At 43.6% G+C, this 23,897-nt stretch overlaps 2 protein-coding genes across 3 annotated transcripts; one reads left to right on the forward strand and one right to left on the reverse strand.

Moving 5' to 3' along the window:
* Positions 1-3,953: 3,953 nt before the first annotated feature.
* Positions 3,954-19,335, reverse strand: LOC129838449 (protein lifeguard 4-like). The gene is made up of 7 exons (XM_055905398.1): positions 19,107-19,335; positions 18,743-18,851; positions 17,731-17,836; positions 17,504-17,537; positions 16,905-17,022; positions 14,927-14,972; positions 3,954-6,894 (listed from the first exon to the last, which is right to left on the reverse strand). Exons 1-7 carry the CDS (start codon positions 19,198-19,200, stop codon positions 6,688-6,690), a joined length of 714 nt encoding a protein of 237 aa, XP_055761373.1. The 5' UTR covers positions 19,201-19,335; the 3' UTR covers positions 3,954-6,687.
* A 1,188-nt stretch (positions 19,336-20,523) lies between these two features.
* LOC129838450 (beta-2-microglobulin-like) lies at positions 20,524-23,390 on the forward strand. Of its 2 annotated transcripts, none has more exons than XM_055905399.1 (4): positions 20,524-20,684; positions 21,468-21,740; positions 23,128-23,167; positions 23,275-23,390. In XM_055905399.1, exons 1-3 carry the CDS (start codon positions 20,621-20,623, stop codon positions 23,139-23,141), a joined length of 351 nt encoding a protein of 116 aa, XP_055761374.1. In that variant the 5' UTR covers positions 20,524-20,620; the 3' UTR covers positions 23,142-23,167; positions 23,275-23,390. The 2 variants fall into 2 exon arrangements, with proteins under 2 accessions (XP_055761374.1, XP_055761375.1); XM_055905400.1 differs by having other exon boundaries at positions 23,128-23,163.
* Positions 23,391-23,897: the final 507 nt, after the last annotated feature.

Below are 23,897 nucleotides of genomic sequence, written 5' to 3' on the forward strand. Positions count from 1 at the left end.
CTCTAGAAGCTCAGAGCATCTGAATGAAACATGTCCCTACCCTGAACTCATTGGTGACTCTAGAAGCTCAGAGCATCTGAATGAAACATGTCCCTACCCTGAACTCATTGGGGACTCTAGAAGCTCAGAGCATCTGAATGAAACATGTCCCTACCCTGAACTCATTGGTGACTCTAGAAGCTCAGAGCATCTGAATGAAACATGTCCCTACCCTGAACTCATTGGTGACTCTAGAAGCTCAGAGCATCTGAATGAAACATGTCCCTACCCTGAACTCATTTGGGGACTCTAGAAGCTCAAAGCATCTGAATGAAACATGTCCCTACCCTGAACTCATTGGTGACTCTAGAAGCTCAGAGCATCTGAATGAAACATGTCCCTACCCTGAACTCATTGGTGACTCTAGAAGCTCAGAGCATCTGAATGAAACATGTCCCTACCCTGAACTCATTGGGGACTCTAGAAGCTCAGAGCATCTGAATGAAACATGTCCCTACCCTGAACTCATTGATGACTCTAGAAGCTCAGAGCATCTGAATGAAACATGTCCCTACCCTGAACTCATTGGGGACTCTAGAAGCTCAGAGCATCTGAATGAAACATGTCCCTACCCTGAACTCATTGGGGACTCTAGAAGCTCAGAGCATCTGAATGAAACATGTCCCTACCCTGAACTCATTAGTGACTCTAGAAGCTCAGAGCATCTGAATGAAACATGTCCCTACCCTGAACTCATTGATGAGTCTAGAAGCTTAGAGCATCTGAATGAAACATGTCCCTACCCTGAACTCATTGGGGACTCTAGAAGCTTAGAGCATCTGAATGAAACATGTCCCTACCCTGAACTCATTGGTGACTGTAGAAGCTTAGAGCATCTGAATGAAACATCTCCCTACCCTGAACTCATTGGGCACAGCGCTTTATGTCGACCAAATGGAGCCTTTTCCTAGCCTGGTCCCAGATCTATTTGTGCTGTCTTATCAACCCCTATAGTCATCAAGACGAGATCAGGCTAGCCTTTCCCTTCCTCAAAAGTATGGAATGTATGAACAACATATTTAGGTTTAGAGCTGGTTGAATGGAACTTGTGACCAAACATTATAACAGAGCTGATTTGCAATAGCAACACAGTGGGCCTGCTCCTACTTATCAGCCAAACATAGTTTATACCGTATTCAGACCCCTTGGATTTCTTCACATTTTATTGTGCTACAAAGTGGGATTAAAATGGATTTAATCTTTTTTTGTCAACAATCTACACAAAATAATCTAAGGTCAAAGTGGAAGATGTAAAAAAAACATTTTTTTTTATTAATAAATGTTTTTATAACTAAAATATTGTCGTTGCGTAAGTATTCAGCTCCCTGAGTCAATACATGTTTAAATCCCCTTTGGCATTGATTCCAGCTGTGAGTCTTTCTGGGTAAGTCTCTAAGAGCTTTACACACCTGGATTGTACAATATTTGCACATTATTATTTTTTTAAATCTTCAAGTTCTGTCAACATGTTGGGGATCATGGCTAGACAGCAAGCAGATTTAAGTCACTCAGGAACATTCACAGTCTCCTTGGTAAGCAACTCCAGTGTAGATTTGGTTTTGTGTTGTAGGTTATTGTCCTGCTGAAAGTTGAATTCCTCTCAGTCTCTGGTGTAAAGCAGACTGAAGCAGGTTTTTTCTTCCTCTAGGACTTTGCCTGTGCTTAGCTCCATCCGTTTTTTTTTTATCCTGAAAAACTACCCAGTATTTGCCAATGGCAAGCATACCCATACCATGATGCAGACACCACCAGGCTTAAAGACAAGGAAGCAGTTGTTAACCTCTATTATTTCACACAGTGAGTCCATGTCACTTATGTGATTTGTTAAACCACATTTTACTCCTGAACTAATTTTAGGTTTGCCTAAACAAAGTGGCTGAATACTTAAGCAACGGTTATATTTTAGTTATTTACATTTACATTTAAGTCATTTAGCAGACGCTCTTATCCAGAGCGACTTACAAATTGGTGCATTCACCTTATGATATCCAGTGGAACAACCACTTTACAATAGTGCATCTAAATCTTTTAAGGGGGGGGGGGGGGGTTAGAAGGATTACTTTATCCTATCCTAGGTATTCCTTAAAGAGGTGGGGTTTCAGGTGTCAACGGGAAGGTGGTGATTGACTCCGCTGACCTGGCGTCGTGAGGGAGTTTGTTCCACCAATGGGGTGCCAGAGCAGCGAACAGTTTTGACTGGGCTGAGCGGGAACTGTACTTCCTCAGAGGTAGGAAGGCGAGCAGGCCAGAGGTGGATGAACGCAGTGACCTTGTTTGGGTGTAGGGCCTGATCAGAGCCTGAAGGTACGGAGGTGCCCTTCTCCTCACAGCTCTGTAGGCAAGCACCATGGTCTGGTAGCGGATGCAAGCTTCAACTGGAAGCCATTGGAGAGAGCGGAGGAGCGGGGTGACGTGAGAGAACTTGGGAAGGTTTAACACCAGACGGGCTGGGGCGTTCTGGATGAGTTGTAGGGGTTTAATGGCACAGGCAGGGAGCCCAGCCAACAGCGAGTTGCAGTAATCCAGACGGGAGATGACAAGTGCCTGGATTAGGACCTGCGCCGCTTCCTGTGTGAGGCGGGGTCGTACTCTGCGAATTATGAATTTATTTTTCTTCCACTTTGACATTGCAGAGTAATTTTGTGTAGATTATTGACAAAAAAATGACAAATCCATTTTAATTCTAATTTGTAACACAATAAAAATACACTGTAGGTGCATTCACCTGGTCTAGTGGTATAACTGGTTCTATACAGGTGAGTGTTCACCTGGTCTAGTGGTAAAACTGGTTCTATACAGGTGAGTGTTCACCTGGTCTAGTGGTATAACTGGTTCTATACAGGTGAGTGTTCACCTGGTCTAGTGGTAAAACTGGTTCTATACAGGTGAGTGTTCACCTGGTCTAGTGGTATAACTGGTTCTATACAGGTGAGTGTTCACCTGGTCTAGTGGTGTTACTGGTTCTATACAGGTGAGTGTTCACCTGGTCTAGTGGTATAACTGGTTCTATACAGGTGAGTGTTCACCTGGTCTAGTGGTGTTACTGGTTCTATACAGGTGAGTGTTCACCTGGTCTAGTGGTATAACTGGTTCTATACAGGTAAGTGTTCACCTGGTCTAGTGGTGTTACTGGTTCTATACAGGTGAGTGTTCACCTGGTCTAGTGGTATAACTGGTTCTATACAGGTGAGTGTTCACCTGGTCTAGTGGTAAAACTGGTTCTATACAGGTGAGTGTTCACCTGGTCTAGTGGTATAACTGGTTCTATACAGGTGAGTGTTCACCTGGTCTAGTGGTAAAACTGGTTCTATACAGGTGAGTGTTCACCTGGTCTAGTGGTATAACTGGTTCTATACAGGTGAGTGTTCACCTGGTCTAGTGGTGTTACTGGTTCTATACAGGTGAGTGTTCACCTGGTCTAGTGGTATAACTGGTTCTATACAGGTGAGTGTTCACCTGGTCTAGTGGTGTTACTGGTTCTATACAGGTGAGTGTTCACCTGGTCTAGTGGTATAACTGGTTCTATACAGGTAAGTGTTCACCTGGTCTAGTGGTGTTACTGGTTCTATACAGGTGAGTGTTCACCTGGTCTAGTGGTATAACTGGTTCTATACAGGTGAGTGTTCACCTGGTCTAGTGGTATAACTGGTTCTATACAGGTGAGTGTTCACCTGGTCTAGTGGTGTTACTGGTTCTATACAGGTGAGTGTTCACCTGGTCTAGTGGTGTTACTGGTTCTATACAGGTGAGTGTTCACCTGGTCTAGTGATATAACTGGTTCTATACAGGTGAGTGTTCACCTGGTCTAGTGGTGTTACTGGTTCTATACAGGTGAGTGTTCACGTGGTATAACTGGTTCTATACAGGTGAGTGTTCACCTGGTCTAGTGGTATAACTGGTTCTATACAGGTGAGTTAAAACACTCAACTTTACAATTTAATCAAGAAATCAAAGCATATACAATTGACGGTGCATTCACAGTTCACCAAATAGACGTGTAACTATTTTACTTAAAACATGACAATTTGTATTGCACTTGCAGGTTTGTTAATAAATGAATGACTGAGGAAACAGAATATAGAGCCTAGTAAAATCCCTTCATTAGTATTTACATGATCTCAAATGGAAACCTCTTGGTATTCAACCCTGTAGTGTTCTTCAGATTCCCTTTCCTGACATCTGATGTGGTTATTGTTCTACTGTACATGGTTCTGCCCACCAGGTAACTGGTTGAACATGTTTCCTGGTCCCAGAGCATCCCTCTGTTTGCTGGTATATCAAAATCTCTGTCCCAAATGACCCATAGGGCTTTGGTCAAAAGTAGTGCACTGTATAAGGAATAGGGTCCCATTTGGGACAATGTCTCTGGTCAAAAGTAGTGCACTATATAGGGAATAGGGTCCCATTTGGGACAATGTCTCTGGTCAAAAGTAGTGCACTATATAGGGAATAGGGTCCCATTTGGGACAATGTCTCCGGTCAAAAGTAGTGCACTATATAGGGAATAGGGTCCCATTTGGGACAATGTCTCCGGTCAAAAGTAGTGCACTATATAGGGAATAGGGTCCCATTTGGGACAATATCTCTGGTCAAAAGTAGTGCACTATATAGGGAATAGGGTCCCATTTGGGACAATGTCTCCGGTCAAAAGTAGTGCACTATATAGGGAATAGGGTCCCATTTGGGACAATGTCTCCGGTCAAAAGTAGTGCACTATATAGGGAATAGGGTCCCATTTGGGACAATGTTTCCGGTCAAAAGTAGTGCACTATATAGGGAATAGGGTCCCATTTGGGACAATGTCTCAGGTCAAAAGTAGTGCACTATATAGGGAATAGGGTCCCATTTGGGACAATGTCTCTGGTCAAAAGCAGTGCACTATATATGGAATGGGTTGCTATGTGATAAATGTTCTCAGGTGTCCTGGTTAAGTCAATAGTGGAGAATAGTGTATTTGATCAAACTTTACTGTGACTACTATTCAAGTCTTTCTAGAATGATCAGATCTCTACATTCAGTGGCCAGTTTATAAGGTACACCCCATCCTGTCTGGTGTCAACGGTACAGTCCATGGACCCATCCTGCCTGGTGTCAACGGTACAGTCCATGGACCCGTCCTGTCTGGTGTCAACGGTACAGTCCATGGACCCGTCCTGTCTGGTGTCAACGGTACAGTCCATGGACCCGTCCTGTCTGGTGTCAACGGTACAGTCCATGGACCCGTCCTGTCTGGTGTCAACGGTACAGTCCATGGACCCGTCCTGCCTGGTGTCAACGGTACAGTCCATGGACCCATCCTGCCTGGTCTCAACGGTACAGTCCATGGACCCGTCCTGTCTGGTGTCAACGGTACAGTCCATGGACCCATCCTGCCTGGTGTCAACGGTACAGTCCATGGACCCATCCTGCCTGGTGTCAACGGTACAGTCCATGGACCCGTCCTGTCTGGTGTCAACGGTACAGTCCATGGACCCGTCCTGTCTGGTGTCAACGGTACAGTCCATGGACCCGTCCTGTCTGGTGTCAACGGTACAGTCCATGGACCCGTCCTGTCTGGTGTCAACGGTACAGTCCATGGACCCGTCCTGCCTGGTGTCAACGGTACAGTCCATGGACCCATCCTGCCTGGTCTCAACGGTACAGTCCATGGACCCGTCCTGTCTGGTGTCAACGGTACAGTCCATGGACCCATCCTGCCTGGTGTCAACGGTACAGTCCATGGAACCATCCTGCCTGGTGTCAACGGTACAGTCCATGGACCCATCCTGCCTGGTGTCAACGGTACAGTCCATGGACCCATCCTGCCTGGTGTCAACGGTACAGACTGGGGGCGTTAGGTCCGTTGATATCAATTGTTTCCATGCCTTAAAGAACTCAGACTGTTCTGGAGGAAAAGGGGGTCCGACCCGGTACCAGATGGACCTAATACAAACTGGCCACTGAGTGGATGTTTCTATTCCTATGGAGAGTAAACTAAGGCATGTTTTTATGTGTTGAAATTCAGAATAGCAGCAAGCTAGGGGATGGAAGTTCGACTGAAGTAGAATGAAGTACTTTCTTTAGAAAAATGTGTTATGCTATTTTACACCATCACCCAAAACAACCTTACATAATCCGTATGCTTGAATATTCAGAAAGGTATCATTCACAGAGCGAGCAACCCACAATTAAATAGGATTTTTTGTTTTTTTACATTCAGAATAATAAACAGTATAGAACAAAAACAGCATAAGTCCAAAAACACAGCCAGTTCCAAAATGCTAAAACAAAATGGCACAGGTTATAATATAATATTATCTCCAGGGGTTAAACTTAGACGGCGGGGTTAACGTTTCACAATCACTGGTAGGATCTACAGCATGGTCGTCTATCAGAGATTTAAGGGCAAATCAGTTTTCAATTCAGGAGGTGAAAATTGATAAATGTCCATTTTCTTTTCTATGAGGATTCTCTAAATAATTCAAGAAAATGTGACTGAATTGAAAACTGAATCGATCCCAAGTCACCCTGTGAGCTAAGCAGCATGAATCCCAAACCACACACTATTCCCTTCACGGTGCACTACGTTCATACAGAGCCCTATGGGCCCTGGTCAAAACGTAGTGCACTAAATAGGGAATAGTGTGTAGCGCACTAGGGAATAGAAGCTCAGTTTTTCTTCATGGAGTCCAGCATGCGGAGGATGTGCAGGAAGAGGTTAACGATGTCCAGGTACAGGTTAATGGAGGCCAGGACGTGTTCCTCAGGGGACAGCTGGTGCATCAGGAGGTGGGTGTCGTAGATGATGAAGCCACAGAACAACAGAGCTCCCGCACCAGCAAACACCAGCTCCACTGTGTCGTTCTGGAAGAAGAGCTGAGGGGGGGAGTAGAGGAGGAGGAGGGGGAGGAGGAGGAGGAGGAGGGGGAGAGGAGGAGAAGAGGAGGATTAAACGGTAGATAGATGGATGAATGACGGATAGATTAAGGATGTCTGAATGGACGGATGATAGATGGATGAATGACGAATAGATTATGGATGTCTGAATGGACGGATGATAGATGGATGACTGATTGACGGATAGATTAAGGATGTCTGAATGGACAGATGATAGATGGATGACTGACTGACAGATAGATTAAGGATGTCTGAATGGACAGATGATAGATGGATGACTGACTGACAAGGTATTAATGAGGAATGACTACTTAGAAGAAAATAATGGATAATGAAAAGATAATGGATGTTGAAAAGAGTGGTAATTTTACATTTACATTTAAGTCATTTAGCAGACGCTCTTATCCAGAGCGACTTACAAATTGGTGCATTCACCTTATGGTAATGACCTACCTCTACTGTAGTAACCACTACCTGAAACCACCTCTACTGTAGTAACCACTACCTGAAACCACCTCTACTGTAGTAACCACTACCTGAAACCGCCTCTACTGTAGTACCCACTACCTGAAACCGCCTCTACTGTAGTAACCACTACCTGAAACCACCTCTACTGTAGTAACCACCTCTACTGTAGTAACCACTACCTGAAACCACCTCCACTGTAGTAACCACCTCTACTGTAGTAACCGCTACCTGAAACCACCTCTACTTTAGTAACCACCTCTACTGTAGTAACCTCTACCTGAAACCACCTCTACTCTAGTGACCACTATCTGAAACAACCTCTACTCTAGTGACCACTACCTGAAACCACCTCTACTGTAGTAACCACTACCTGAAACCACCTCTACTGTAGTAACCACCTCTACTGTAGTAACCACCTCTACTGTAGTAACCACTACCTGAAACCACCTCTACTCTAGTAACCACCTCTACTGTAGTAACCACTACCTGAAACCACCTCTACTGTAGTAACCACTACCTGAAACCGCCTCCACTGTAGTAACCACTACCTGAAACCACCTCTACTCTAGTAACCACCTCTACTGTAGTAACCACTACCTGAAACAACCTCTACTGTAGTAACCACTACCTGAAACCGCCTCCACTGTAGTAACCGCTACCTGAAACCACCTCTACTGTAGTAACCTCTACCTGAAACCACCTCTACTCTAGTAACCACTATCTGAAACAACCTCTACTCTAGTGACCACTACCTGAAACCACCTCTACTGTAGTAACCACTACCTGAAACCACCTCTACTGTAGTAACCACTACCTGAAACCACCTCTACTGTAGTAACCACTACCTGAAACCACCTCTACTCTAGTAACCGCCTCTACTGTAGTAACCACTACCTGAAACCACCTCTACTGTAGTAACCACTACCTGAAACCGCCTCTACTGTAGTAACCACCTCTACTGTAGTAACCACTACCTGAAACCGCCTCTACTGTAGTAACCACTACCTGAAACCGCCTCTACTGTAGTAACCACTATCTGAAACCACCTCTACTGTAGTAACCACTACCTGAAACCGCCTCCACTGCAGTAACCGCTACCTGAAACCACCTCTACTGTAGTAACAACTACCTGAAACCACCTCTACTGTAGTAACCACTAACTGAAACCACCTCTACTGTAGTAACAACTACCTGAAACCACCTCTACTGTAGTAACCACTATCTGAAACCGCCTCTACTGTAGTAACCACTACCGGAAACCACCTCTACTGTAGTAACCGCTACCTGAAACCGCCTCCACTGCAGTAACCGCTACCTGAAACCACCTCTACTGTAGTAACAACTACCTGAAACCACCTCTACTGTAGTAACCACTAACTGATACCACCTCTACTGTAGTAACCACTACCTGAAACCGCCTCCACTGTAGTAACCACCTCTACTGTAGTAACCACTACCTGAAACCGCCTCTACTGTAGTAACCACTACCTGAAACCGCCTCTACTGTAGTAACCACTACCTGAAACCGCCACTACTGTAGTAACCACTACCTGAAACCGCCTCTACTGTAGTAACCACTACCTGAAACCGCCTCTACTGTAGTAACCACTACCTGAAACCGCCTCTACTGTAGTAACCACTACCTGAAACCGCCTCTACTGTAGTAACCACTACCTGAAACCGCCTCCACTGTAGTAACCACTACCTGAAACCACCTCTACTGTAGTAACCACTACCTGAAACCACCTCTACTGTAGTAACCACTACCTGAAACCACCTCTACTGTAGTAACCACTACCTGAAACCACCTCTACTGTAGTAACCACTACCTGAAACCACCTCTACTGTAGTAACCACTACCTGAAACCACCTCTACTATAGTAACCACTACCTGAAACCACCTCTACTGTAGTAACCACTACCTGAAACCGCCTCTACTGTAGTAACCACTACCTGAAACCACCTCTACTGTAGTAACCACCTCTACTGTAGTAACCACTACCTGAAACCACCTCTACTCTAGTAACCACTACCTGAAACCACCTCTACTGTAGTAACCACTACCTGAAACCACCTCTACTGTAGTAACCACTACCTGAAACCACCTCTACTGTAGTAACCACTACCTGAAACCGCCTCTACTGTAGTAACCACTACCTGAAACCGCCTCTACTGTAGTAACCACTACCTGAAACCGCCTCTACTGTAGTAACCACTACCTGAAACCGCCTCTACTGTAGTAACCACTACCTGAAACCGCCTCTACTGTAGTAACCACTACCTGAAACCACCTCCACTGTAGTAACCACTACCTCAAACCGCCTCCACTGTAGTAACCGCCTCTACTGTAGTAACCACTACCTGAAACCATCTCTACTGTAGTAACCACTACCTGAAACCGCCTCTACTGTAGTAACCGCCTCTACTGTAGTAACCACTACCTGAAACCGCCTCTACTGTAGTAACCGCCTCTACTGTAGTAACCACTACCTGAAACCACCTCTACTGTAGTAACCACTACCTGAAACCGCCTCTACTGTAGTAACCGCCTCCACTGTAGTAACCACTACCTGAAACCGCCTCTACTGTAGTAACCGCCTCTACTGTAGTAACCACTACCTGAAACCACCTCTACTCTAGTAACCACTACCTGAAACCGCCTCTACTGTAGTAACCGCCTCTACTGTAGTAACCACTACCTGAAACCGCCTCCACTGTAGTAACCACTACCTGAAACCACCTCTACTGTAGTAACCACTAACTGAAACCACCTCTACTGTAGTAACCACTACCTGAAACCACCTCTACTCTAGTAACCACTACCTGAAACCACCTCTACTCTAGTAACCACTACCTGAAACCGCCTCTACTGTAGTAACCGCCTCTACTGTAGTAACCGCTACCTGAAACCACCTCTACTGTAGTAACCACTACCTGAAACCGCCTCTACTGTAGTAACCACTACCTGAAACCACCTCTACTGTAGTAACCACTACCTGAAACCGCCTCTACTTTAGTAACCACCTCTACTGTAGTAACCACTACCTGAAACCACCTCTACTCTAGTAACCACTACCTGAAACCACCTCTACTCTAGTAACCACCTCTACTGTAGTAACCACTACCTGAAACCGCCTCTACTGTAGTAACCACTACCTAAAACCACCTCTACTGTAGTAGCCACTACCTGAAACCACCTCTACTGTAGTAACCACTACCTGAAACCACCTCTACTGTAGTAACCTCTACCTGAAACCACCTCTACTCTAGTAACCACTACCTGAAACCACCTCTACTGTAGTAACCTCTACCTGAAACCACCTCTACTGTAGTAACCACTACCTGAAACCACCTCTACTGTAGTAACCACTACCTGAAACCGCCTCTACTCTAGTAACCACTACCTGAAACAACCTCTACTGTAGTAACCACTACCTGAAACCGCCTCTACTGTAGTAACCACTACCTGAAACCACCTCCACTGTAGTAACCACTACCTCAAACCGCCTCCACTGTAGTAACCGCCTCTACTGTAGTAACCACTACCTGAAACCACCTCTACTGTAGTAACCACTACCTGAAACCGCCTCTACTGTAGTAACCGCCTCTACTGTAGTAACCACTACCTGAAACCGCCTCTACTGTAGTAACCGCCTCTACTGTAGTAACCACTACCTGAAACCACCTCTACTGTAGTAACCACTACCTGAAACCGCCTCTACTGTAGTAACCGCCTCCACTGTAGTAACCACTACCTGAAACCGCCTCTACTGTAGTAACCGCCTCTACTGTAGTAACCACTACCTGAAACCACCTCTACTCTAGTAACCACTACCTGAAACCGCCTAAACTGTAGTAACCGCCTCTACTGTAGTAACCACTACCTGAAACCGCCTCCACTGTAGTAACCACTACCTGAAACCACCTCTACTGTAGTAACCACTAACTGAAACCACCTCTACTGTAGTAACCACTACCTGAAACCACCTCTACTCTAGTAACCACTACCTGAAACCACCTCTACTCTAGTAACCACTACCTGAAACCGCCTCTACTGTAGTAACCGCCTCTACTGTAGTAACCGCTACCTGAAACCACCTCTACTGTAGTAACCACTACCTGAAACCGCCTCTACTGTAGTAACCACTACCTGAAACCACCTCTACTGTAGTAACCACTACCTGAAACCGCCTCTACTTTAGTAACCACCTCTACTGTAGTAACCACTACCTGAAACCACCTCTACTCTAGTAACCACTACCTGAAACCACCTCTACTCTAGTAACCACCTCTACTGTAGTAACCACTACCTGAAACCGCCTCTACTGTAGTAACCACTACCTAAAACCACCTCTACTGTAGTAGCCACTACCTGAAACCACCTCTACTGTAGTAACCACTACCTGAAACCACCTCTACTGTAGTAACCTCTACCTGAAACCACCTCTACTCTAGTAACCACTACCTGAAACCACCTCTACTGTAGTAACCTCTACCTGAAACCACCTCTACTGTAGTAACCACTACCTGAAACCACCTCTACTGTAGTAACCACTACCTGAAACCGCCTCTACTCTAGTAACCACTACCTGAAACAACCTCTACTGTAGTAACCACTACCTGAAACCACCTCTACTGTAGTAACCACTACCTGAAACCACCTCTACTGTAGTAACCACCTCTACCTCAAACTGCCTCCACTGTAGTAACCGCCTCTACTGTAGTAACCACTACCTGAAACCACCTCTACTGTAGTAACCACTACCTGAAACCACCTCTACTGTAGTAACCACTACCTGAAACCACCTCTACTGTAGTAACCACGACCTGAAACCGCCTCTACTGTAGTAACCACTACCTGAAACCGCCTCTACTGTAGTAACCACCTCTACTGTAGTAACCACTACCTGAAACCACCTCTACTGTAGTAACCACTACCTGAAACCACCTCTACTGTAGTAACCACTACCTGAAACCGCCTCTACTGTAGTAACCACTACCTGAAACCGCCTCTACTGTAGTAACCACCTCTACTGTAGTAACCACTACCTGAAACCACCTCTACTCTAGTAACCACTACCTGAAACCACCTCTACTCTAGTAACCACCTCTACTGTAGTAACCACTACCTGAAACCACCTCTACTATAGTAACCACTACCTGAAACCACCTCTACTGTAGTAACCACCTCTACTCTAGTAACCACTACCTGAAACCACCTCTACTGTAGTAACCACTACCTGAAACCACCTCTACTGTAGTAACCACTACCTGAAACCACCTCTACTGTAGTAACCACTACCTGAAACCACCTCTACTGTAGTAACCACTACCTGAAACCACCTCTACTCTAGTAACCGCTACCTGAAACCGCCTCCACTGTAGTAACCACTACCTGAAACCACCTCTACTGTAGTAACTACTACCTGAAACCACCTCTACTGTAGTAACCACTACCTGAAACCACCTCTACTGTAGTAACCGCTACCTGAAACCGCCTCCACTGTAGTAACCACTACCTGAAACCACCTCTACTGTAGTAACCGCTACCTGAAACCACCTCTACTGTAGTAACCACTACCTGAAACCGCCTCTACTGTAGTAACCACTACCTGAAACCACCTCTACTGTAGTAACCACTACCTGAAACCGCCTCCACTGTAGTAACAACTACCTGAAACCACCTCTACTGTAGTAACCGCTACCTGAAACCACCTCTACTGTAGTAACCACTACCTGAAACCGCCTCTACTGTAGTAACCACTACCTGAAACCGCCTCTACTGTAGTAACCACTACCTGAAACCGCCTCTACTGTAGTAACCACTACCTGAAACCACCTCTACTGTAGTAACCACTACCTGAAACAACCTCTACTGTAGTAACCACTACCTGAAACCACCTCTACTCTAGTAACCACTACCTGAAACCACCTCTACTCTAGTAACCACTACCTGAAACCACCTCTACTGTAGTAACCACCTCTACTGTAGTAACCACTACCTGAAACCACCTCTACTGTAGTAACCACTACCTGAAACCACCTCTACTGTAGTAACCACTACCTGAAACCACCTCTACTCTAGTAACCACTACCTGAAACCACCTCTACTCTAGTAACCACTACCTGAAACTGCCTCCACTGTAGTAACCACTACCTGAAACCGCCTCTACTGTAGTAACCACTACCTGAAACCGCCTCTACTGTAGTAACCACCTCTACTGTAGTAACCACTACCTGAAACCACCTCTACTGTAGTAACCACTACCTGAAACCACCTCTACTCTAGTAACCGCCTCTACTGTAGTAACCACTACCTGAAACCGCCTCTACTGTAGTAACCACTACCTGAAACCACCTCTACTCTAGTAACCACTACCTGAAACCACCTCTACTGTAGTAACCGCTACCTGAAACCGCCTCCACTGTAGTAACCACTACCTGAAACCACCTCTACTGTAGTAACCTCTACCTGAAACCACCTCTACTCTAGTGACCACTACCTGAAACAACCTCTACTGTAGTAACCACTACCTGAAACCACCTCTACTCTAGTAACCACTACCTGAAACCACCTCTACTGTAGTAACCACTACCTGAAACCACCTCTACTGTAGTAACCACTACCTGAAACCGCCTCTACTGTAGTAACCACTACCTGAAACCACCTCTACTGTAGTAACCACTACCTGAAACCACCTCTACTGTAGTAACCACTACCTGAAACCACCTCTACTGTAGTAACCACTACCTGAAACAACCTCTACTGTAGTAACCACTACCTGAAACAACCTCTACTCTAGTAACCACTACCTGAAACAACCTCTACTGTAGTAACCACTACCTGAAACCACCTCTACTCTAGTAACCACTACCTGAAACCACCTCTACTCTAGTAACCACTACCTGAAACCACCTCTACTGTAGTAACCACCTCTACTGTAGTAACCACTACCTGAAACCACCTCTACTGTAGTAACCACTACCTGAAACCACCTCTACTGTAGTAACCACTACCTGAAACCACCTCTACTCTAGTAACCACTACCTGAAACCACCTCTACTCTAGTAACCACTACCTGAAACTGCCTCCACTGTAGTAACCACTACCTGAAACCGCCTCTACTGTAGTAACCACTACCTGAAACCGCCTCTACTGTAGTAACCACCTCTACTGTAGTAACCACTACCTGAAACCACCTCTACTGTAGTAACCACTACCTGAAACCACCTCTACTCTAGTAACCGCCTCTACTGTAGTAACCACTACCTGAAACCGCCTCTACTGTAGTAACCACTACCTGAAACCACCTCTACTCTAGTAACCACTACCTGAAACCACCTCTACTCTAGTAACCACTACCTGAAACCACCTCTACTGTAGTAACCGCTACCTGAAACCGCCTCCACTGTAGTAACCACTACCTGAAACCACCTCTACTGTAGTAACCTCTACCTGAAACCACCTCTACTGTAGTAACCACTACCTGAAGGAAAACAGATTTTAACAGTAAACAGAAATTGAAAAAAGGACGAAACTCACCTTCATGAAACCAGCGATGATCAGGATCCACAGGCCGGAGAACAATCTGGAACACAGTGAAGATTCAGATTCTGTTCCTAGTGTTCAACCAGCGGCTACCTAGTAACACGCCGTCTGTCGTTGACAACCATACAGCTGTGGATACAGCTGTGTGTGAAGCTTTATCAAGACGGGACGTTAGTGGCTCCTATGGTGGTTGTCATCAAGACAGCACTAACAAACCTGAGACCATGCTTGGTGTTCAGGAAAAACCTCTAAATACATAGGTAATATATCTGTAACAGTGTAGCAGCTATAATAAATAGGTCATATATCTGTAACAACTATAATAAATAGGTAATATATCTGTAACAATTATTTTGTAATATTTTGGCCTTTCTAGGGAGTTTTTCCAAGCCACCGTGTTTCTACACCGGCATTGCTTGCTGTTTGGGGTTTTAGGCTGGGTGTCTGTGCAGCACTTTGAGATATCAGCTGATGTAAGAAGGGCTATATAAATAAATTTGATTTGTAACAGTGAGCAGCTAACAGGTAGGTAATGTATCTGTAACAGTGAGCAGCTAACAGGTAGGTAATATATCTGTAACAGTGAGCAGCTAACAGGTAGGTAATATATCTGTAACAGTGAGCAGCTAACAGGTAGGTAATATATCTGTAACAGTGAGCAGCTAACAGGTAGGTAATATATCTGTAACAGTGAGCAGCTAACAGGTAGGTAATGTATCTGTAACAGTGAGCAGCTAACAGGTAGGTAATATATCTGTAACAGTGAGCAGCTAACAGGCAGGTAATATATCTGTAACAGTGAGCAGCTAACAGGTAGGTAATATATCTGTAACAGTGAGCAGCTAACAGGTAGGTAATATATCTGTAACAGTGAGCAGCTAACAGGTAGGTAATATATATGTAACAGTGAGCAGCTAACAGGCAGGTAATTTATCTGTAACAGTGAGCAGCTAACAGGTAGGTAATATATCTGTAACAGGTAGGTAATATCTGTAACAGTGAGCAGCTAACAGGTAGGTAATATATCTGTAACAGTGAGCAGCTAACAGGTAGGTAATATATATGTAACAGTGAGCAGCTAACAGGCAGGTAATATATCTGTAACAGTGAGCAGCTAACAGGTAGGTAATATATCTGTAACAGTGAGCAGCTAACAGGTAGGTAATATATATGTAACAGTGAGCAGCTAACAGGTAGGTAATATATCTGTAACAGTGAGCAGCTAACAGGTAGGTAATATATCTGTAACATTGAGCAGCTAACAGGCAGGTAATATATCTGTAACAGTGAGCAGCTAACAGGCAGGTAATATATCTGTAACAGTGAGCAGCTAACAGGTAGGTAATATATCTGTAACAGTGAGCAGCTAACAGGTAGGTAATATATCTGTAACAGTGAGCAGCTAACAGGCAGGTAATATATCTGTAACAGTGAGCAGCTAACAGGTAGGTAATATATCTGTAACAGGTAGGTAATATATCTGTAACAGTGAGCAGCTAACAGGTAGGTAATATATCTGTAACAGTGAGCAGCTAACAGGCAGGTAATATATCTGTAACAGTGAGCAGCTAACAGGTAGGTAATATATCTGTAACAGGTAGGTAATATATATGTAACAGTGAGCAGCTAACAGGCAGGTAATATATCTGTAACAGTGAGCAGCTAACAGGCAGGTAATATATCTGTAACAGTGAGCAGCTAACAGGTAGGTAATGTATCTGTAACAGGTAGGTAATATATCTGTAACAGGTAGGTAATATATATGTAACAGTGAGCAGCTAACAGGCAGGTAATATATCTGTAACAGTGAGCAGCTAACAGGTAGGTAATGTATCTGTAACAGTGAGCAGCTAACAGGTTTGCATCCTAAATGGAATCCTAACCCTATTCCCTTCATAGTGCACTACTGTTGAAAAAGAGGGTGCTATTTCACACACAGCCAGGTCTATGACAGGAGTTGAAGGCCTCTTACCCAGCTCCCAGTTTACTGAAGTCTCTCTTGGACTGGAAGGTGTAGGCAGTCAGCCCAAGGAACACAGCTGCTGTGAGGAAGAAGGCCTGGAGCACGATGGAGTACTCATAGAAGGTCACTACAGAGACAACAACACAAACACATGCCTGATTCACAATGTATAGGAGGGAACAAACAACGAGGACTGTGTCTGAAATTGTAATGTATTTCCTATAAAGGGGACTAATTAGTGCACCCTATTCCCTATTAAAGGGCACTAATTAGTGCACCCTATTCCCTATTAAAGGACACTAATTAGTGCACCCTATTCCCTATATAGTGAATAGGATGCCATGTCAGATGCAGGCAGGGAGTGAAGCCTGTGGTGTTGCTATGGAAACACAGTAGGGGGGGTCAATATTTACTGAGGGGAATAATAAGCGATGAATAATCATATTACTAATGAGGTCACGGGTGTCTCACAGTAGATTAACTAATTGATTATTTATTGAGACATGAATAGAATTTATAATTTCTATAGGAGGCGGTGGATATTTTAAACTAAACATAAAATAAAACTTTTCAAACGATGAATCGACATCAAGCAGAGCAGAACTCACCTGCGGTGGCAACAGAGACCGACTCCAACAGAGTCTGAAAGACAGAAAGAAAACCATGTTAAGTTAAACTAATTCATTACATCGTGCACTACTTTTAACCAGGGCCACTATTCCCTATATAGTGCACTACTTTTGAACCAGAACCCTATGGGCCCTGGTCAAAAGTAGTGCACTATATAGGGAATAGGGTGCCATTTGGGATACAATCTGTGCAAACCAGAACTTACGAATACGGCAAGCAGGTATAGGTTAATGGGGTGTTGATGTCTGTAGAAGGCCAGGGCAACGATCAACACCAGGGAGCCAATGGCTGACACCAACACGACCGCTGGACTGGAGGGGTACACAACCAATCAGAGAGTCAGAACCAAGCCAAGGCAACCAGGCAGCGTGTTGGACAGATCATACTATAGCACATCTGGTTGGACTCTTGTCACTTGCATAATCCACATTGAAAGTTCCATAGGGAGTTGGCAACACGGCAGAAACAGACTGACACACAGGCTGGAGAGATTAGTATAATAGGAATTTGATGTCATCGTAGCCAAAGTACATGTCTCCTTACAGTATATGAATATATGCACAATACTGGTGTATAGGGCTATTTGGGGGGTGGAGGATTGGCGTACATTCATTCCCCCCCCCCCCCAAAAAAATGTACACCTATTTGAATGTTTTTGGCGGTTATTTTACTTTTTTCCTGCCGGTCTTCATCCATTACCGTTACAGCCCTAGTGGGGTATGCATTTAACTATCTGAATTTACTAATATCTATCATAACAATATCATTACCCAGGTGGGTATCATTTGTGGAACGTTCCAACAGGAATCTGTTCCAAAAACTTTATAAATAACCAACATGCCAACAAACAACGCATACAAAGTAGCATGATCAATTCACCTAGCTGACTAGCTGCCAGAATAGGCATCAACTTACCACGTAGCTTATTCTTAATGTTTGTCCATAGGCTACCAGAGTGAGGACAGATATTTTTCGGAATAAACGTGGCGAGTGAAAAAGGTAATGAAATAGCCCACCCTCTAACCGGTATCTTACTATGCCGATATACAACTTTATATGTGTTGTTTGTTGGCAACCTTGTTATTTACGAAGTTTTTTGGAACAGATTCCTGTTGGAACGTTCCACAAATTATACCCACCCTCATTACCCTTCTACCACAGTGGTTCACAGAAATGCCCATTGAATTATGCAGATCTACTACTAGTTCACAATTTACCTTGAATGGACAAAGTCCTTGATGGTGTCACAGAACATGAAGAGAGCAGAGGTAGCCGTGGTCAGGATGATCTGAAGAGAAAGGATGGTGTATACCTTGCGCAGGAAATCTGTTCCGGGGAGAGAGTATAAATAGATAAGACAGCTAAGTAGGCTTATTGAAATCATGATTTATTTAGTTAAATTCTATAACAGCAGATGTATTTGATTCTGTCATTTAGTTAGTTACCACCACAATAAATGTCACATCGTTTATTTCATTTGGCAAGGCATGATCTAGACATATTGATAAGATGGCTTGCTAGTTAGCAACCATCATCAGCTAGGCTAGCTTGGTAAATAGACTAGAACGGGTATTCTCTTACCCATCCGGATTTGCACACTCGCAGTCGCAACGTTTGTCCCATAGTTGAAATCATCTTCAATTGAAGACCTAGGATATTTTTCAGGTGTAGTCATCTTGATCCAGCTTTAATTCAGACTAAAATACTGTCTGATGTTTTCTTTTTTTGGGCCCTTGCACAGCTGTTCCTGTAGACGTGCGTCAGTTCACTCCACTTCCGGCTTGGTTTGTAAACGTTCGTCATGTGACATGGCTCGTGATTTCTGTGAAACCTGCAATAGCACAACACACCACTAACTGTTGACAAGGGGTCATTTTCAGGGAGCTATTAAAGCGGCAGAGTAGACTATGCTCAACTTTATGCTAAAACTCAAAACAAAAGCCATAATTAAAAGAGGTATGTGTGTTGTGGCCTAGGGTGGTCTAGTGGTCTATGCCGCACGTCTAAGGTGTCGGCCTGGGTTCAAATCCGTCGTACTGCCTGATATAAACTATATTTCCACACTGTCATCCTCCCTCTGTCCAATAAAATCTGAAAATACCGTATAAATACACATATATTTTTAAAGAGATATATGCATTGTAATAAAGTAATGATGTGTAACCATTCTAGCAACTTTTCACTGTAATTACTAATATATTTGGGCTCCCAAGTGGCGCAGCAGTCTTAAGGCACTGCATCTCAGTGCAAGAGTCCCTGGTTCGATTTAAGGCTGTATCACATCCCATAGGGCTGCGCACAATTGTCCAAGCGTCGTCCGGGTTTGGTCGGGGTAGGCCATCATTGTAAATAAGAATTTATTCTTAACTGACTTGCCTAGTTAAATAGAGGTTCAACAAATACAAATACAATTAGATCAATGGAGACACAAAATATTGAAAAGGAAAAACCACTATTCTATTCTAGATTTTTTTTATTCTCAAAATGGATGCCTAGGTGAAATAACATTATCAAATCAAATGTATTTATATAGCTTTTCTTACATCAGCTGATATCTCAAAGTGCTGTACAGACACCCAGCCTAAAACCTCAAACAGCAAGCAATGCAGGTGTAGAAGCACGGTGGCTAGGAAAAACTCCCTAGAAAGGCCAGAACCTAGGAAGAAACCTAGACAGGAACCAGGCTATGAGGGGTGGCCAGTCCTCTTCTGGCTGTGCCGGGTGGAGATTATAACAGAACGTGGCCAAGATGTTCAAATTTTCATAAATGACCAGCATGGTCAAATAATAATATCTCATGACATACATGTTAAATCGAAATTGCTATTACGGTAACTCACCTGGATTTCAGGTTATTTCCAGACTATAGTCCTCCCCAATAAACTATTTAACCTGTGCGGCTTTCTTTAGCCTAACAACAGAAATCTACAATTTTTGATTGGATTTTAAAAATAGAGAGGAGGCGGTCCTGGAGAGCATTTATACGAGTGTCTGCCTTACTTTCAGTTAGGTTATTTCCACAGCCAGGCACAGGCAGACGGATCTTTCCATTCTCTGTTTTATTTGAGTACGAACAATTCAGAATTAGACCAAATATGAAGTCTATTCTGTCAATCGTTGTACTTGGGCTCATTTACAGCGCTGTGGAGTCCAAAGAATGTAAGTATCTTGTTTTATAAAGTCACCGCAACGTTTGGAAATGCATTTCTTTATCGATTTCTTACCATCAGTTTGTTTGTACGCTGTTTATATTTTAGTTTTACGTTTTTCACTAGGATATTTATTTAAATACCAAATGTATAACTTTTCAGTGTTTTTGGTTTATAAAACACTTTCTTGTAAACCCTACATTGTCATGTCGTATGGGAGGAAGTACACCACAACCTCGAGCCCTAGCTAAATAATTTGCATGAACCTTTTGCCATTTTTGCTATATAATCATTATTTCTACATCATAATCATTGATTTTTAATGTAGGCCTGGCCTACCCTCAACTATTTGCTGGCATGCCTGTAAATTGTTGTGTGATGTCACCTAATGTAAAGTTAATGTAATGTAAACTTAATGTAAAGTTTTTAACCTGATCAGAATATAACGTTAAGTGATTGTTTCAGTAGATAGGTTGTTATAGCCTACCTGGTATAGGCCGACAATGACATGACGCCACATTTTGTTTTGGTTGGAAATCCCCTCCAGATTACTTTCACTTTTAATGAAATGGCTGCTGTCTTTGGCAGCCAGTATTGGCCCGAGCCATAATAAATGGCTGATAACTCAGACCTTTGTCCCTAAGTGAACTTTACTAGGAAATAACTTTGTTAACATATATAGCCTACCTCTGTGAAATGTAAAGGAATATATTTATGTATTCCAATACCTACAAATGGAATAAAACTTTTAACTAATGAAAAGCTTTGAATCTCCATGTGGTATTTCTACCAGCTCCCCCAAAAGTGCAGGTCTACAGCCGTAACCCTGGCAACTTTGGCGATAAGAACACCCTGATCTGTCACGTGAGTGGCTTCCACCCCCCTGACATCAGCATCCAGCTCCTGAAGAACGGTGTGGAGATCCCCGACGCCAAGCAGACAGACCTGGCCTTCGAACAGGGATGGCAGTTCCACCTCACCAAGAGTGTTGGATTCACACCAGCCAGCGGAGAGGAGTACACCTGCAGAGTCCGCCACCTGAAGAATCTGAAGACCTACACCTGGGGTGAGTTACTAGTATAGTTAGGAGTTAGGAGTACACCTGGGGTGAGTTACTAGTGTAGTTAGGAGTACACCTGGGGTGAGTTACTAGTGTAGTTAGAGGAGTACACCTAGACAACAGCCACCCTCGAAACATCGTTACCCATCGCTCCACAACCAGGGAGCCTCTGCACACATAGACAACAGCCACCCTCGAAGCATCGTTACCCATCGCTCCACAACCAGGGACCCTCTGCACACATAGACAACAGCCACCCTCGAAACATCGTTACCCATCGCTCCACAAAAGCCATGGCCCTTGCTGAGCAAGGGGAACAACACCTTCAAGGTCTGAGCGAGTGACGTCACCGATTGAAATGCTATTAGCGCACACCCCGCTAACTAGCTAGCCATTTCACATCGGTTATATTGACATATTGACTACAATTCAAGTTTCTACTTTATTTGTCCCAGAGAGGTCAATTAATTTTGCAGTAGAGGAGCACAAGACATAAAAATCATATCAGATTTACATGGAATACAATGCTACTGAGTACAGTGAGCTAGTACATCAGTCATGAGCTGACTGGCCTATCCTCTCTCATCTCCACAAGTGTCTAGGGAGGAAGTACAGGGGTTGTTTCTGGACAGGGCCCTGGAGAGCTAGGTGTGTTATGTGGTCTTTTTATTTCACCTTTTATTTAACCAGGTAGGTCAGTTGAGAATAAGTTCTCATTTGCAACTGCGACCTGGCCAAGATAACGCAAAGCAGTTCAACACATACAACAACACAGAGTTACACATGGAATAAACAAAACATACAGTCAATAATACAGTAGAAAAAAAGAACAAAAAGTCTATATACAGTGAATGCAAATGAGGTAAGATAAGGGAGTTAAGGCAATAAATAGGCCATGGTGGAGAAGTAGTTACAATATAGCAAATAAACATGGGAATGGTAGATGTGCAGAAGATGAATGTGCAAGTAGAGATACTGGGGTGCAAAGGAGCAAGATTAATAAATAAATCCAGTATTGGGATGAGGTAGTTGGATTGAGTTAGATACCAATTGATGAACCATTAGTTACAGTAAGAGACTGATTTCATGTAGATGTAACAGTATAGCTTCCGTCCCTCTCCTCGCCCCAACCTGGGCTCGAACCAGGGACCCTCTGCACACATCAACCACAGTCACTCACGAAGCATCGTTACCCATCGCAACACAAAAAACAAGGCCCTTGCCGAGCAAGGGGAACAACTACTTCTAGGTCTCAGAGCGAGTGACGTCACCGATTGAAACACTATTAGCGCGCACCACCGCTAACTAGCTAGCCATTTCACATCGGCCACATAGATGTGTAGTTTGAAAGTCTGTAAAACAATAACAGTGCTGTCTGTTGTGTTTTCTCCAGAGGCAGATATGTAAGGATCTGGAGCAGGACATGATGGTAGGTAGGTATTATATTTCTTTGTTGAAACTGTATCTAATTACATTAACTGAAACTAATTAGATTAATTCAGAATTAAAACTCAATACTTTTACCTTTCTTTCTTAACAGGCGGCCATTCCATCTTGGTGTTGTCCAATCCGTGCCAGCCCTAAACTAGAGCTGAGATGACAAACTTGGGCTTTTGTTTTTCATTTTTGGTAACACTTTGTGCGACGGTGCCAGTTTCAAGGGTTTTGAATTGACAATCATTACTAAACACTTACACACAAAATTGTTAGATTTTGGGCAAGCTATTTTTAATTACAAATGGCACAGCTTCTGATGAGCATTCTCTTTAAAAACAAAGGCTTTATCAAGTATTTTATTTTTAGATTTTAAAAAACACTTTTAATTTCCTTGAAATTGGTACCATTAGATTTGAACACTTTTTCTCAAAATGGAAATAAATAAACAAACTCCATAACTTGCACTATTTGAATGTGGTTTTAGCTATAAGCAACAGTGTAATGTAAAGTCTGATATTTGATCAGCATTTAAATAAAACAAAAAAAGTGCCCAAATTATTTTAGCGGAAGCCCATGTGATATGTATTTGTGTGACCTGTAAATATCAACGTTCATTTTGGTTTGAAGTCATTTATCAATATAACACCTAATCTTCTGTCTATCCTTCAAAATTCCTGTAAATTACCAATTATCAACAGTAATAAATGGGGTCTTTTTGGGGCACAT

The sequence above is a fragment of the Salvelinus fontinalis genome, chromosome 39 (genome assembly GCF_029448725.1).
Source record: "Salvelinus fontinalis isolate EN_2023a chromosome 39, ASM2944872v1, whole genome shotgun sequence".
NCBI classification, from domain to species: domain Eukaryota; kingdom Metazoa; phylum Chordata; class Actinopteri; order Salmoniformes; family Salmonidae; genus Salvelinus; species Salvelinus fontinalis.